Source organism: Lepisma saccharinum, chromosome 19 (genome assembly GCF_977018435.1).
Source record: "Lepisma saccharinum chromosome 19, izLepSacc3.1, whole genome shotgun sequence".
NCBI lineage: Eukaryota > Metazoa > Arthropoda > Insecta > Zygentoma > Lepismatidae > Lepisma > Lepisma saccharinum.
Window position 1 is genome coordinate 54,160,656 of NC_139247.1, and position 16,381 is coordinate 54,177,036.

Below are 16,381 nucleotides of genomic sequence, written 5' to 3' on the forward strand. Positions count from 1 at the left end.
ATGTGTAACGAAGCTTAACTTAAAAACAAACTGAATTTACAACATTTATGATGAATGCAACGATAAAGAAAGCAAAAACAAAATCAAAGTTATATTAATTTGTATCTCACTAACCTGTTGATCATCACTCAACTGAGTTCCAGTGCTGGCAGTTTCTTTGTCTGCAACAAGCAGTGTCCACAAGGGCAATGGTGGGATGGAAGTAATCTCTGCGTAATCCAATGTCAATTCTTCAGGCATAATAGTAGTGGATCCTCTCTGCTCTAGTGGACTTGATGTTCCTATGAAAGCAAGTGTAATCAACTGTAATATCAATGCAATATGTTGGTGGGTCTTGCTCTTACAATGACAGCAAGAGATTGTAAGAAGTTACCATAAAGTGTTAGGCTAGCCGCACACCAGATCCTACACAACATGACCACATGCAACATTATGGGACATGACATGACGAGTCACTTGTTTGTTAGCTAAAATTTGATTGCAGATTTCATCCATGTAAGCTATAGGTCTAGGTATGTATTTTATAATTTTGAAAGCAGGTAATGATGCATCAGAATTAATGTATCAATTTACATGTTTCCAATTGAATCTATGAATTTCAATACCAAATTCCACGGACCTTTGTTGTTTTGCCGCAAACCATCACAATGTGACACGAGTCAAATGTTTCGTCCAGTGTGCGGCCGCCCATAAGACTAATGTTAAATCTTCCCTGAGACAGTTCGCAACAAAAATGGCTCATCACATCATGTCAATTAAATCCAGTGTATGGCTGGCCTTATTCAATATTAATGGAATGCAAGGTAGCACAATTAGAACAAACTGGAAATTGTTTCAGTAGATTACAATTAATGAGCATCAAAGACAAAAAATCTGGTTTTCTTCCTTTCTCGTCTTGTCTATGTGTGAACCACTCAGGACACTGATGTTACTGATTCTTGTAAGGCAGATGCACCACACAGTTGGTGAGTGAATAATTGCATTTGATTCTGCAAACTTTTTCTATTTTCTACATGGTTTATGGCACTAGGACACAAGCATGTGGCAATGCTAAAAACATAATCTCAAGCTATTTGCCCCCTGTCCCCTCTCTTGGAACATATGAAGGGGAATAATGGTTGAGAATTTGCGATCTTTTCCAGCGAAAAAGTTTCTTTATCAATGCTCACAAATTTACATTCAGGATCAAATGGAACTTGAATCTTCAATCTCTAGTGGCAGATCATAAATTGACCACACAACGCACTAGGTGACTGAGGCAGTTAAGAATAGACAACACACTGTAATGCTTCTGAAGTTACCAGTCATGGAATACATGAACCTACATTTTTACTACATAAATTATGGAAATCAATTACTTCTTTATTAACATTTTACTGCCAGACCAACATGTCAATATCAAAATGTTAATCATCATATATGCTGAATAATCTGTTATCATGAATACAAGTACAATAAGCAGACCTGTTTATTACAATAAATGATTAATTAACTTTCAAGCCTCATCTTAAAACAACTCAAAGACAATGTTAAAAAGTACCTGGTCCACCATAACTGACAGATAAAGTACGGGACCGTGACCATCCCTTCTGCTTTACAAGATTCTCTTCGTCTGTACTTGAGTGAACCAACGAACCCTGTCGAACTGCACAAGAACCTGAAATACACCTGAAAAGATAGAAACTGTATTTGCATTTTTGTTGTCTCAGTTTTCTGCTGTTTTAGCTAATTTATTGATTGACTTTTATATACTGGGCACTTTAAGACATACGAGGTCTGACAATTAAGTTTGCAAACTTGCCACCGTTTAGCACTGCTGGCAGCACTATACAAGCAGCTCTGTAAGATTTTGTAACTTTGACATTTCAGAATCTCACAGCAGTGTTCACGTTGACACGTGGCGGATTTGTGCTGAGTGGTGTGCATTGTTGTTTGTGCTTGTGTGTGTGTGCGCTGTAGTGAAAATGACTGAGATGAGATTAGAGCAACGAACAAACATCAAATTTTTGGTGAAACTGGGCAACAGTGGGAGTGAAATACGGGAATGCTAGTGCAGGTGTACGGCAAGAATGCTATGAAGAAAACAGCGGTGTACAAATGGATTAAACAGTTTTCTGAGGAGAGGGAACAAGTGACTGATGAAAAAAAGGTAGGGTGGCCAGTAACGAGGCAAACTGACCAAAAGATTGCCAAATTCGTCAAATTGTGCGATAGTCCGAGGGATTGTTCACTATGAATTTGTATCACCAGGACAACAGTTAACCAAGTGTACTATTTGGGAGTGATGCAAAGGATTGCGTGGAAAAAATGAGACACTAACAACTGGAATTTTTCGCCAACAACTCATGGCATCAGTGCATCACGACAATGCAACGGTGCACACAGCACTGTCTGTACGGGAGTTTTTGACCAGGAAACAAATAACTTTGAAAGACCACCCACCATACTCACCTGACCTTACCCCCAATGCCTTCTTTCTTTACCTGAAGATCAAACAAGTTTTGAAAGGAAGATATTTTGATGACATTGAGGACATTAAGGCTAATACGATGACAGCTCTGAAGACCGTTCCAGAAACAGAGTTCCAAAATTGATTTGAAGGGTGGAGTAGGCGCTGGCATAGGAGTATAGCTTCCCAAGGGAAGTACTTTGAAGGTGACCACAGTGCTATTCAGCAATCAGGTATGTAGCATATTTTCTAGGATAAGTTCGCAAACTTAATTGTCAGACCTCATAGGCTATTTTGGCCTGTCAGATTATACTAAACTAAAACAAAATTTAGGGCAGACCCCTAAAAAGGAAATAAAATGTCTCTTAATATTCCATACTCAATTTTTAAAACTAATTAATTCATTCACTGCTAAACAAAATCTAAATTGGCCTGCAATATGAAGTTACCGTGGAGTACTACATGGAAGAGAGCTTGACTTTTGGACACCTTACCACAAGGTCACCCCTGCTGCCTGCCTTAGTTACCCGTGATGATAATGATGAGTGAGATGAAACTAAGGAAAGGACACTCACAAAAAACACCCATGCTGGGACTTGAAACTTGAACTTTGGTGGTGAGATCAAAAGTAGACCTCTAAATGTTCTCGGCCACCGAACCTCCAAATATAGAAAGGAATCTGACACATTTTTTTCCCAGACACTTTTCATATTTATTCAATCCACTACCAACTATACAGCAAAGAAACAGTCAAAACAGTGGTGAAAGACAGTTTTCTCTTCAACTGGTTACACTGTTTGCACAACACTATCCTTGAATCTGTGATTCTAAAGTGAACATACAGGCAGACCATGAAATATTGATTTTCATTTGTGTGGAAAGTGTTTATTGCATCATTTACTGGGTTTCCTTCAATTTTTGATTTATACCCTTCTGGCCCCTTTTCCCCTTCTCTTTCATGTATGCATATGCATATTTTTACTATGATGTATTATTTTAAAAAATACTGGCGGAGTACCGAAATGTTCCCAGTTTAAGAAATATAATATTTGTTTATGTAACAGTATAGGTAAAGATACTCCTGCACATTCATGATCTTGGCTGGGCCACTTTGTGGAGATAATGTGATCAGCACCAGGCTCCAGCTGCGTATACCACCCCACTCCCTTCTCCCCAGTAGAGGCTGGATGAACCTCAGAGCCATCCCATGCAGAGATATTGCTGGAAAAAGTTCCTACCTGAAATCACTCATTCTAGGAATCGAACCAGGGCATGTCCCATGCAGCATTCAGACATTCTACCGATGGAACCACCATGAGTGTGTAGTACGTATATTTAATTTATGGTTTTTATAATAAAAGTACAACCACCAAAGTGTATCATTAAGAAAGGTTAGTTGGTAATCATTTATACAAATTACCTTACAAGATGAGCAAGAATAGCTTTGACCCATCGAATTTTCCCTGAGTTCAGCAACTCCATTAACTGCTTCGGGTGGTACTGAGGTAATACTGGACACGCAATGCGACTAGCTTCAAACAGCCCATAATCTGGCATGTAATCCATACTGCTTGAGGTGTCGGGTTGAGAAATACCTGTTGCATAAAAACAACATTCTGAACAATCAAAAAAAAATGTTAATACCACCAAAAGAAAGAACAAATATGATATTTTGGCCAATATCTGCTTAAGATTTACTGATAACTGGTAATTTATATTCTACTGATATGATATGAAATTGCAAATGTTGCATGAAGAATTACTTCACTAATTAATGTGTGTAAGCAGAGGTAAGGAAACTGCATATTCAGCTATTTTCAAAACCACAGTGTAGGAATACTAGGATGAACACATACTGATCTTAGTGGTACTTTGGTATTGGAAAAGATCTTTTGCAATTTATTCTGTCATATTGGCCGATACTATACCGGAGTCTGAACATCTCGTAATGTGTGCAAAAGCAAAGTCTAAATATCCTGGACATTACATACATTTAAAGCTTTTTCTTTCGTATTTTACGCATTACTGACACAATGCTAACTTTAAAAATTCATCACACTGAATGCACAGAGAGAGAAACAGTACATACCTTGAACACTTCCCCGTTTCTTTTTGTTGTCTGCAGACAGCATTATGTTCATAGAACTTACTCGGTTGAGGTGGGGAATAGAACTGACATTTATTAACCTTCGTTGTGAAGTTTCCTATTCAAAAGATAGATAAATGTGTCAACTTTGTTTCTATATTTTACACAGCATCAGAAATTCGAATTCAAATAAGACAATTTACATATACAACAATTAGAAATTTTATTCAATGAAGTTCTAGTTGTGCTCCGAAGTTTTCAGCTTCATTACATTATTCTAAGTTTCTTATTTTGTTTAAATTTAAATATTCAAGCAGATGAACTGATTGCAAGCTTATTGATTTCACATGAAATAGTACTCAAAAACTGAATATAGACTTCCATAATGATGTAGAAGTTTCAATGAATTCATACACCTACCATTCTCTACAGGATTATTTTGCATTTAATATTCTAATGGTATATTAAAATAAAAGATCAGATATAATACAAACCTGAGCAATGTTCAAAAGATCTTCATCTCTCAAATTCCTCGAGTCTTGAAATTCATCTGATTCTTGGCGAGTGAGTGCATGCCTTACACTACTCACAAACCCATCTAAAAAGGTACAATCGAGTTTAGGAAATATGCGATTAATATTCTACATACACATTTGTATTTAACCAAGAGACACACTTATGAAATCAATCATTTTTCTAAATTAGTTGAAAGTTAACAGTATATGTCATACATGTTTCTGATTATAACTGGATTGATTGATTGATTTGATTTATTTTTATTTGTTTTCACTTTCTGTCACTTTTGGCTAATCGTGAAGATGAGGATGAATGGTAATAAGTAGAGGCACATATTTTTGGTAAAATAAAAAAAAATCGGTACAAAAACAGTCTATTTTGGGTTCAAAAGCAGTAAATAAAATAAAATTTCGGTGTTATAGCAGTGAATAATCACATCAAAAGTGCTACATAAAATGACATTTTGGTTATAAAATTGTGAATATAATCCTAAATTTGATTTAAAACTGCACTTATTACACAAAATAAACTTTTCATTTATGTAGTTAGCAGAGTATTAAATTTATTCCTGTGTAAAGAGGTCCATTTTTGCTTCTCAAATATGTATAGCATAGTGCGCGTGCATGTATACTGCGCACTCTGGTTTTGGATGGGTAAAAGTGACAAAAAAATTATATCTCGTATATAATGTGCAGTACAATCCAGTTTCAAGAAATGGCTTTCTTAGTTGTAGGTTGTAAATTTGTTGCTATGCTGATCAAGAGTGAATGACGTCATACCTATTCAATTGCACATTCCTTCCTTTTTAAATATATACTTTTTCTTTCCGTGACTAATGTAACATTTATACGAGGCACATTCAGGACCTTCCAAATAGCAGTTAGCAGCACAAGTTTTCTTCCATAAAGGAATTTACACACTCCATGTATGTCATAGTATTTGGCCAGTACTACATTTTAATTTTTATTATCTTTTTTCCTTATGTTTTCTTTCATCTAAAGTACCATAAAAATCAGAACGTTTCTTTTCTTCATTTTTTGATGAACTTATTTCAACCGCATTTCACATTAGTGTCGTTATCTTGTATGGAATACTGTTTCCATATTCAGAAACTGCAGGATTCAAGCTTTACAACGATATACAACATGATAGGGTTCCATAAACATGAAAAATCAATGCAAGTGTCCCAAAATCATGTAATGACCCTGTATGATTTGCATAACTCACAGGATACTTCAGACTTCAGAAAGCGTCATGTTGGTATATAAATTTCGTGTTTAAGAGTATATTTCGCATTTTGCAGTTCATTTCGCATTATTTCGTGACAAAACAGGGTAGCAAAATGCACCTCACATCTTTCAGAAACATGAAAAATGAATATTACAGCATGTTATTTCATATTTCGGGTTTTCGTCAAAAACGAAATATGTATGCCTCTAGTGATAAGATGAAATGGATCACAAACACATAAGCATGCAACACAAGTTCCTAGGAGGATTACACCGGCCAAGTACAGATATCAGAGCCTCACTAGTGTGCAAAATGCAGTCCAGGGTGTACTACATGGAAGGAAGGTTGACATTCGGGTGTCATCGCAAAGAGTCACCCTTGATCGTGACTGGACTTTTAGACCAAAATCCAGCTTCTGTGAATGAGAGCCACGTTAATTAGACTAATCAAGGAAACACACGTACACAGAAAAGTTAGAAATAATCGTAACTCACCTGTTGGTTTCCACTGAGAATAAACGTGCATTTCGCTGTCCATCCCAACAACAAGAATCCCGTCCCTGACCCAAGAAATCTGCATTGGCAAAGGAAGCAGGCCATCAGCTGTATGGAGATCAATTTTTCTCAGCTTCATCCATCTAGATTTTCAAGGTGAAAAAACTGGGCTGTATACTAAACTCCAGCAATAGCAACAAATATAGTGCTTGTACATGCAACAATTGTTAAAAATATTGTCCAGAACAACTAAGAAGTTCCTGGGTCATCATTGGTATTTTTTTTTTTTGTATGAGCAATCAAAATTCACTGCTCCTTACAGCAGAAAAACCTTTACATAAGATGATGTTTTATTCCTTGTTTTGCAAAACACATGTTGTTTATTATTTACAAACATCAACAGTACATTTTACTAATTTTCACACCATGAAGGAGTTATGAGATTTAACCAGAAATAAATCTTGCAATGCATGACATGAAGGATAAACTGTTAACAGTATCAAGAAGTTTATGGAACAATAATTTTGAATCTTTTATGATAAAATGTGCTGGTTATATAAAACATTATTTCTTTTCAGTGAACTTAAAACTTGAAGAGTAGAAAAATTTATAATGTGTTGCTTTAGTGGAAGTCTGAAGACTATAAGGAAAAATTTACAATTTATAAAAAAATTTAAATGGAGGTTCTACTGTATTTGTACAAAAGACAGAAATGATGACACACACAATATTACAGAATCCTACTAATTGCCTTAAAATCATACACAGTGCGGGAATTTGAAATCGAGACTGATTTCTTTTTTTGGTAGGTAGCACCACTGTGCAAGCATTCTGTGGTGTGAACAAGTAACGGGTATCTCACAAACAATCGACGCAGAGCTCGTTGACCTTGACCGACATTGCTGCTTGTGGCATTGTTAAATGTGGGCTCGTGTCGTGATTTCAAATTTCAACATGGAGCAAAGAGCAAACATCAAGTTTTGTGCGCTCTTGGGTAAAACTGCTGTGGAAATGTTTCACATGTTGTAGCAAGTCTATAGGGACAATTGTTTATCCTATACGTGTGTATTTGAATGGCTCAGGCTTTTCAGTGAAGGACGGGAGCAAATTGAACAAGACGAGCATCCAGGTGTAGCATGGACGGTGAGAACATCAAAATTAGTTCAGAAAGTGAGGACAATCATTACTGAAGACTGAAATTTCAGACTGTTACTGCTGCATTTTATCTTGAGGTACTGAAATGTTTGATGCAAGGAATTAACACGTGTGAGGCCCGAGTATCGGGATGATGGCAGCTGGCATCTGCTTCAAGTGATTGCGAAGAACTTTTTGGCACTAAATTGACTCAATGTGTTGTCACACCCTGCCTACTCACCGGATCTGGCTCCATGTGAATATTTTTTATTTCCTAACCCAAAATCTACACTGAAATGTTTCTACTTTTATGATTTACCAACAATCAAGAAGGCTACGACATGGATTTTAAACAGTGTTACACAATTCCAGCAATCTTTTCATGCACTGGTAGGCATTGTGCTACGATGTGTGGATGCAGGAGGGTCCTAGGACTTCGAATGATCCAAGGTAAGTAATTTTCTATGAAGACTTGTTTATTTTTTACAGTATTAGTCTCGATTTCAAATTGCCGCACTGTGCATTAAGAGTTCGCTAGCCCTAAATAAGTCAATTTCTGGAAATGAGGTGTTTGTATGAATATGATCATTTTTCTATTATGCTTTTGATTGATTTATTTGACTTTGCATTTCCACCACTTTTGGCTAATGACGAAGATGAGGATGGGTGATGATGAAATTGATGAAGACACTCACAAAGAACACCCATGCCCAGGTTGGGATTTGAACACAAGACACATGGCATCATAGCATGCTGTGCTAGCCACTCTACCATGGAGGCCAGCTATTTCTATTATGCATCATCTGGAAGAATAATCAGCAGTGAATGATATCTAGAAAAATTCTTGTCAAGTGACAGCTTCATTTTCTAATTTTTTTTTTACATGTGTGTTGCCTCTTGGGACTGTTATTTTTGTTAATCACATTGAAAGTTACATAGTGCTTCTCTTGCATGATTGTCATACTCTTACCTGATTTCGTCAACAAAGTGGGAAACTGCCAACGACGATGCCTTTCTCAACATGGGCCTATTTGCTGATTGTGATTCTTTCATTGCCTTCATGTTAGCCTGTGCCAAGTCACTTGAAACTGGAGTGAACAGCATTATCTGCAAGATAGATAAGAACTCCTCACAGTCACAATACGTTAAAGAAGAACCATTTTCTTTCATTACTATCACATGCATGCAGTACACACCCAGTAGTAGTTCCCAGAATATTTCCTGCATCTGTGCTGCTTCTCAATTCGAACCCTATGAATTTCTAAGGTTCACTTGCTTCATTGGAATGAATTGATGTCACATTGAACCCTGGTGGTGTCTTGTCATTGTTTGCCTTACAATCAGCTGGCAGGAGTAATTTTTCTAAAGAAGTGGGTGTCAAGTAAAAGTAAAAAAGTAAAGTGCTCCCCTGTGCTGTGAAGTTAGGGCCCCACACTTTCTTGACCACGGCTGAAGGTGAGGGTGATGTGATTAGCACCATGCCCCTGGCTGCCTTTAATCCCCCTCCCTGAGTTTCCTCCAGGTAACCACTTCACACGATGCTGGGTGGGTGCCAGAGCCACTTGAACAGGTGGAAAAACCTGGTTCTCCCCTGCCAGGGATCAAACCCAGGTATTTCGCATGGTAGTCAGACGTCCTAACGACTGAGCTACTGCTGCTCATCAAGTGTGTCACACACAGTTCTCTAGCCCCCTCTCCAAATCCCATGATGGCCAATCAGACGATGCAAACAAGAACTTGACAACCATTAGCATCACTAAGCAGCATAACACACTCCTGCCAGCACCTTGCAGCTCTTTTAGCAATTTAAAATTATTATGAACTAGTGACAAATGTTGTTAGAATGTGAATAAAAATTGTCCGTATATGATACAAAATTTAAGGAGGGGAACAATCAATTGTTAGGTACTGCTGATGATGACATATCATAAGCTGAATGCTGTTTTGTCGTAACTCCACTGATCATCCAACAAGAGTTGATGCCATTATCATCTTATGCACATGTTAATGCATCACGTTCCAAAGTGACATATCTGGATGTCAAGTGGTTTGAATTATCAACAACGTTTTTTGTTTTGTGCAAATGTTGAAGCATACTAAATATCCGCATATGTTAAAGTTCAATCAGATCTTGAAAAGTTATTGAAAATGGACATACAAGAGCACAGCTGGCAATATGGCTGACTATATTGGTTCATACTGATTGCCAATTTGTACTTTACCTTTCCAATACTTTAATAAATATTCTGTAATTTGCTTCCACAATTATATCATTTTGTCTGTTTTCTAATAAATAAACAGGCAACATTTATGCACATTAGAAAGTACACAGAATTTCTATGGCCACATCTAGTTACATAGATTAAGAAGTGAAGGAAGGTACGTAACTGAAAATCTCAGCAAAATTTTATTCTGGATCAATGGATTATAAAATCTGAACAAACTTTGCAATCCAGGCATAATTTGGAAGCTAAATATTCTACATTTCCTTAATGTTTCAATATACTTTGCATGTAATGTAAGCACAGAAAAATTACAGCAAGACACATTTTGTTGATTAATTGATTGATTAGTTTTATTTTACTTCACTTTTCTGACACTTCTGTCTAATCGCCAAGATGAGGACGAGTGAAATTGATGAAGGGACACTCATGAAGAACATATATGCCCAGGTTGGGATTCAAACCCAAGATCCTTGGCATCATTGTATGCTCTGGTAACCACCCTGCCACGAAGGTTGGGTACAGATACTTTGTAGGGGACCCAATAGATTTATTTACATAGAGCACATGTCACTTGTCATGCATTCCAAGGGAACGTGCAACAGGAGATAGTGAAAAATGTCATGCACACAGCTGTCCAATTCATGGTAATTTGTACGAGAAGACAGTGCTACAAGAACAGCTGGCTCTTGCACTATGTGCAGAAAAATTAATATCTCACAGAAAACAAGCATTCTAGCTGGGGGGTTGCTTGATTGAATTTGGGGGAAGCTTGTATGGATAAACATGACATCGCAGTGGGATTCTTTACAAAAATTTTCTTAACTGGAGGACAGCATTCCCTCCATGTTCCTCTCCATTTCGAGAACTGGTCCTGTGGGATATATATCCAGAATTTCCATGTATAACAAAGCATAGGTAGGTAGTATGGTGTGCCAACATGATAAGTGACATGTATTATATTCCACATGAAAATATATCACTGTTAGATCACTACAAAATATATGCCTTACTGTAGTTATTCTTTGATTGATTGATTAATTTGATTTATTTTACTTTGCTTTTCTGCCACTTTTCGCTAATTGAAACTGATGGACAGTCACAAAAAATAACCACGTCCAGGCTGGGATTCAAACCCAGGACTCCTGGCATTATAGTGCACTGTGCTAACCACTTCACCATAGAGGTAGGCTGTAATTATTCTTTGTCAGTATGGTTGCACACTTTAGAGATGCTGGGTTTGATACCCAAGTACGCACACAATGGTTCGGATCCCACTTTAAACTGTAGGTCCAGTCCCGAATAGTCTTTCTGTGCATAAGTGGACTAAATAAAAAAGCAAGCAAGCTTTAGAGATGCCCAGTGCTTTTACACTTTGGTCTCACTTGTTGCAATACCCATCAGGAATTTTGTACGGTTCTCATGTTAGTGATAGTGGAAGAAACTCAGTAATCAGCTACCACATTCAAAATGATTATTTCTCTTGTAGTCTACGGTTATTACAAGCATAAAAAAAGATTTCACATCAAGAAACTCTGTGAAAGCAATGATGATTTTGAATGGCCTGATGATATTTGGGATTCACAATTTTTAAATAAAAAATAATGTGATCACAATTTTTATCTGAAATAAAAATAAAACAGACTACTTGCCTGAAATAAAAATAAAACAGACTGCTTGTTTTTACAGTTATGTTGCTATATTACAACAATGTAACATTGACAACATTCATTGTATAACTGATTCTTTTTTGTTTAAAAAAAATTTTAACCATTGAACTGCATCTTTAGTCAAACTAAAAATAAATGTCTGATGAAGGGACCGTGTGTCTCCTGAAATGTCACAACGAAAAACTGTGTTTTTATGCTTGTAATAACCGTAGACTACAAGAGAAATAATTCTACAATACAAGCAATGCGTACATACAAGAAAAACTATTATTCAAAAACATGTTAAAGTTTTCATTTTTGGTTACTTTCTACCAGGTTCTATTTACATATACACATGTGCGCGTGTGTGTTAGTGCATTTACCTTACTGCCAACTCCTACAGTGAGAATATGTGAACCGTCTTCCTTTGAAACCCAATCTAGCTGAACCAAGTGTTTCTGAATGAGTGGGCACACGTTACCACATTCTATAATGGACTTTCGCAGGGACTGCAGGGTGCTGAAGCTAGGAACAGCTAATAACCCTCCTACAACAATCAAAAAACAAAACATTGTTAAGCACTGTATAATTTAACAAAGATATACACTCCTTACAAAAAGTTTGGAATATTGTTAAGTTAGACAATAGGTGATAGACACAGCCTTGGAATGCAACAACATATGGAATCTGTCTGGTAGATGTTCTCCTATTTTCGCCGACATATGCCACGCCTGACACATATTGCCTAATATAATAATATTCCAAACTTGCTGTGTCTAATATAACAATATAACAATATTCCGAACTTTTTGTGAGGAGTGTATATCTTTCTTCCTATATTCAAAGTTCTGTTATTAATGTGAACATCAGACAGATTTATAAATTAAAAAATATGCACAGAAACACTTACTGTGTTTTATTTGTACCACTGGCACATAACTGTATGATGTGGGGTTTCTACTTCATCAGGTGAGTATTTTATGGTCAAAATATTGTGCATAAAAGAATATTATACTACTAACATGTAGTTAGTCATGCTTTAACTAAAAGACAAAGAATTACTATAGGTTATACTAGGGCTAAGACAATAACACTTTTAATCTGATACATATATTGATGCCAATACACTTGCAGATTCCCAATACTGATGCTTGAAAATTGTAATAAAAGTGGTTCAAAATATTGATTAATATTACCATATAAGTTTTCCACTCCTATTATATGAATCAATTTACTAAGAGTTTTGTTTTAAAATATTCAAGAATTACATCAGAATATTAAAACACACGTTTTATAATCACAAAATCCAGTTTCACACATGCATAATTTTCAGGATAATTATGACTCCACGAAAGTATCACATGGCAGATGCCGTGAAAGACCAAAATGGCGGAACAGTATCGGCTGGTATCATTAAATAAATTCCCACTGATAATTTCCGATACCACTGGCATCACCCGATACTGATACATCGGCATTGGTATGAGCTCAGCCCTAGTTAATGCATTTTGCAAACCCTAACTACAGTAAAACCTCGTTAATCCAGACCCCGATAAGCCAGACTTTGCTTCATCCAGACAGGCCAAAAAAAAAAAAAAATGCATGGTTTTAAATGTGGCTAGAAGTCAACAAGAGAACTTCCCAAAGAAAAGACACTGATGAAATTCTGTTTCCTGCAGACTTTGTACTGTACTGTATAGTGTATTTAGGCCTATGCCCTTTAAATACACCATAATAAAAGTGTTTTGTTGCTATGAACAGAGTTTTAATGCACTTTCTACTCTTCTTTTAGGATATTTCAGTTAATCTGGACTTTCGTTAAACCAGTCAACTTATCCCCCGCCCCCAATTAGTCCAGATTAACGAGGTTTTACTGTACACGCTGTGTGGTATTATGCATGCAGGACAAAGAAACAATCAGATGCCGTTGGAAAGATTAGGTACTGTGGAGAGTGGGATGAAAATGGTAGGACTGAAAGAGATGAGTAGTGAAAGAACAAAACAAGAGGAAGAGATTTGACTTCACAGTCAGATATTGGGACACTACGAAGAATGACGTTATGATACATGCTCACTGAGATCACCAAAACAAATAAGAGAACTACGATGGGACCACTTTCACTCGACATCCACATTTCAGTCTCCCACATTCGAGTGTATGGAATCAAATATAATTTCAGTGTGACAATGATCATAGAAATATATGTGTAAAAATCCACCTTGGTAGTTTCAGCCCATAATCACCTATTCAGTTTCATATATCGCTATGTATTGGTAAGATAGACTGAACTACATTTTAACATGGAGATGATGACTATATTGACTTAAGTTTCAAAACACTGCGTCTTTCACTTCACAATCCATATTTAAGGGTCCACTACCATGACAAAGTATGGTTATACGTGTACAACTGGGCTTCGAGGGTTTACCACTCACTTTCTCTGTTCAAGTGTTATTTGCTCGAGTGAAGAAGCTGTATATTCTGTATGCTATCTAGCATCATCCATGTGAACTATTTGATACTCGAGTAAAAAGCCCTCAATGCAGCACTCTAATGTGGATACTTTTGTACAATATCACCACAGGCAAAATATTTACCATTACTGTATTTTTAGGTGTAATCTTGATATACATACCACAGAAATTAAAATGAAACGATCTCAATATTTTACCAACTTCTTGTTTGCATCAACATGCACTGAACGATTGATGTTTAACTCACCTAGAGATGTCTGGAAATCTTGCGGACACTGCTGATCACCATTCTTAGCAGGCGATCTCAAGTCTTCTTGAGAGAAAGTTCGAACAATATTTGTCAAACGCTGTTTCTTCTGCACTAAACTTTGGTCATACAAGTAACTCAAGTCTAAATCAGCTCCTGCTCGGACCTGAGGTAAGTGAATGTTCTTTAAGTGAATGGTGTCTTCCAAAACCCATTCCGACCCTGTAAGTGGAAATTTTCACTTCAAAAATCTAATAGTAATAACAAAATGGGGGGTAAAAACACATATCACAGGTAAATGATCAACAGAAACCTAATGTAATACTGACATGTAACTTCTTAAGAGTACTGAACCACACCAATTATTCATAGTAATGTATTGGTAACTAAAGCAAGTATGTAGAAAACTGAAAAGTAGAGAAACTTCAAGTAGTCTACATTACATTTTCTATTCAAAAACAATCTGTAGTTGATGATCTTATACGTAACTTCAGTTTTAACCTCCCCATCCCCTTCCTCTGCACAGCACTTTTGAGATCTTTCAAGGCGTGTGCTGTCTGAAAGCTTCAAAACAAGAGAAAGTTGCCACTTACAACTTCCAGACAAGTTACGGTTAAAGGACCTTGTACCGTAACTGCTTCAGTCGGTCCAAAAATGTTTTTATCTCGTTTCAGGGATTGGTTCAAATATATTTATTTCTCTCTTTTTTTTATTTCTTTACTACAGAAAGGATGTTTAAGAGGTGATGAACTGATGATGATTCGAATTGAGTAGTCGTAGTCGAAAGAAGGTGAAGTTGCAAAAAAGCCGTTAAGACCTAAAAAAAAGGCTAAAAAAGGACCAATAAGCCAAAAAATGCCGAAAAAGGCAAAAAAGGACAAATAAAACCCACCTTTTTCTGGCCTACAATGAACCAAAATAAACATAGTATATTATGTTGGTTTGATTTGATTTGAATTTAAAATTTTGGGTGCGTCAGCACTAGAGCTATTTTGCACCATCTCACTATACGGAGTCCAGCCCCTTATCTTTACACATAACAACTCTAACGTTGCTTAATTAAAATCATAAAATATTAAAATGTTCTGACTTTCGTTAAAAGCTGAGGCTGCAAAGAACACTCAGCACAAATAAGGACAAAACACAGGACAACACAAACAAAATTACACTGGTCATGGGGCCAGTCGCCAGAGCCTCGTTAGTTTTTAGTCCAGGGTGTACTAACATGGAAGTGAGGTTGACAGTTGGGTGTACTACGTGGAAAATCACCCCTTACACCCCTATATTATGTTGGACCTTGTCGTCGGATACTAGGAAAAAAAAAAGGATTTTTCCTCAACTTCCGAGCCCTACTTATTACAAAACAGAAAAATAATTTACTTACAGTCATGGCACACACAATTATTCATGGTGGTTAAAAACCACTCCTTTGTAAAAAATATGTCAATTTGGGATAATCGTAAATGACTGAACTGTATGTATGAAAAGCCAATTGTAAAGGTGACACACAATACACTGAAACCAATTACAACTTTTTCACAAGTAACACAAAATTATTGTTATATAAAGAAATCAAGATAGTTTATATTTACAAGTGTTTATAATTAGGAGAAGTGAGATATGGTGGTAGATAAATACAGAGAAACTAGTACTCACTTTATTCGCGAAACTGTTTTCTCCTTCTTTCTCCTCCTTTGTTCTATTAATTTCAGTGACCACTGCCACCATCCTCATTGGAACTTGTTGTACTGTTGCTTGGCATGCTTCTATTGTTCGTATTTCTCTGGCCACCGCTAGGTACGCTGTTGTTAACTGTATGTCTGCACCCGTGTCGTCTGCTATTTCCCGGCAATAACTGTTGTAGTAGAGGAATCCATGT

At 36.6% G+C, this 16,381-nt stretch overlaps 1 protein-coding gene across 2 annotated transcripts in view; it reads right to left on the reverse strand.

Moving 5' to 3' along the window:
* The window catches only part of Rbcn-3A (rabconnectin-3 alpha), a 164,161-nt gene that overhangs the window by 84,168 nt on the left and 63,612 nt on the right, over positions 1 to 16,381 (reverse strand). For both annotated transcript variants that reach the window (XM_083140900.1, XM_083140899.1), the window contains exons 21-29: positions 14,503 to 14,724; positions 12,164 to 12,327; positions 8,880 to 9,016; positions 6,776 to 6,918; positions 5,030 to 5,133; positions 4,539 to 4,653; positions 3,870 to 4,044; positions 1,541 to 1,668; positions 115 to 281 (exon numbers count right to left, since the gene is read on the reverse strand). In XM_083140900.1, the coding sequence (XP_082997026.1) occupies positions 115 to 281; positions 1,541 to 1,668; positions 3,870 to 4,044; positions 4,539 to 4,653; positions 5,030 to 5,133; positions 6,776 to 6,918; positions 8,880 to 9,016; positions 12,164 to 12,327; positions 14,503 to 14,724 (1,355 nt within the window). The remainder of the gene's footprint in view (positions 1 to 114; positions 282 to 1,540; positions 1,669 to 3,869; positions 4,045 to 4,538; positions 4,654 to 5,029; positions 5,134 to 6,775; positions 6,919 to 8,879; positions 9,017 to 12,163; positions 12,328 to 14,502; positions 14,725 to 16,381) is intronic.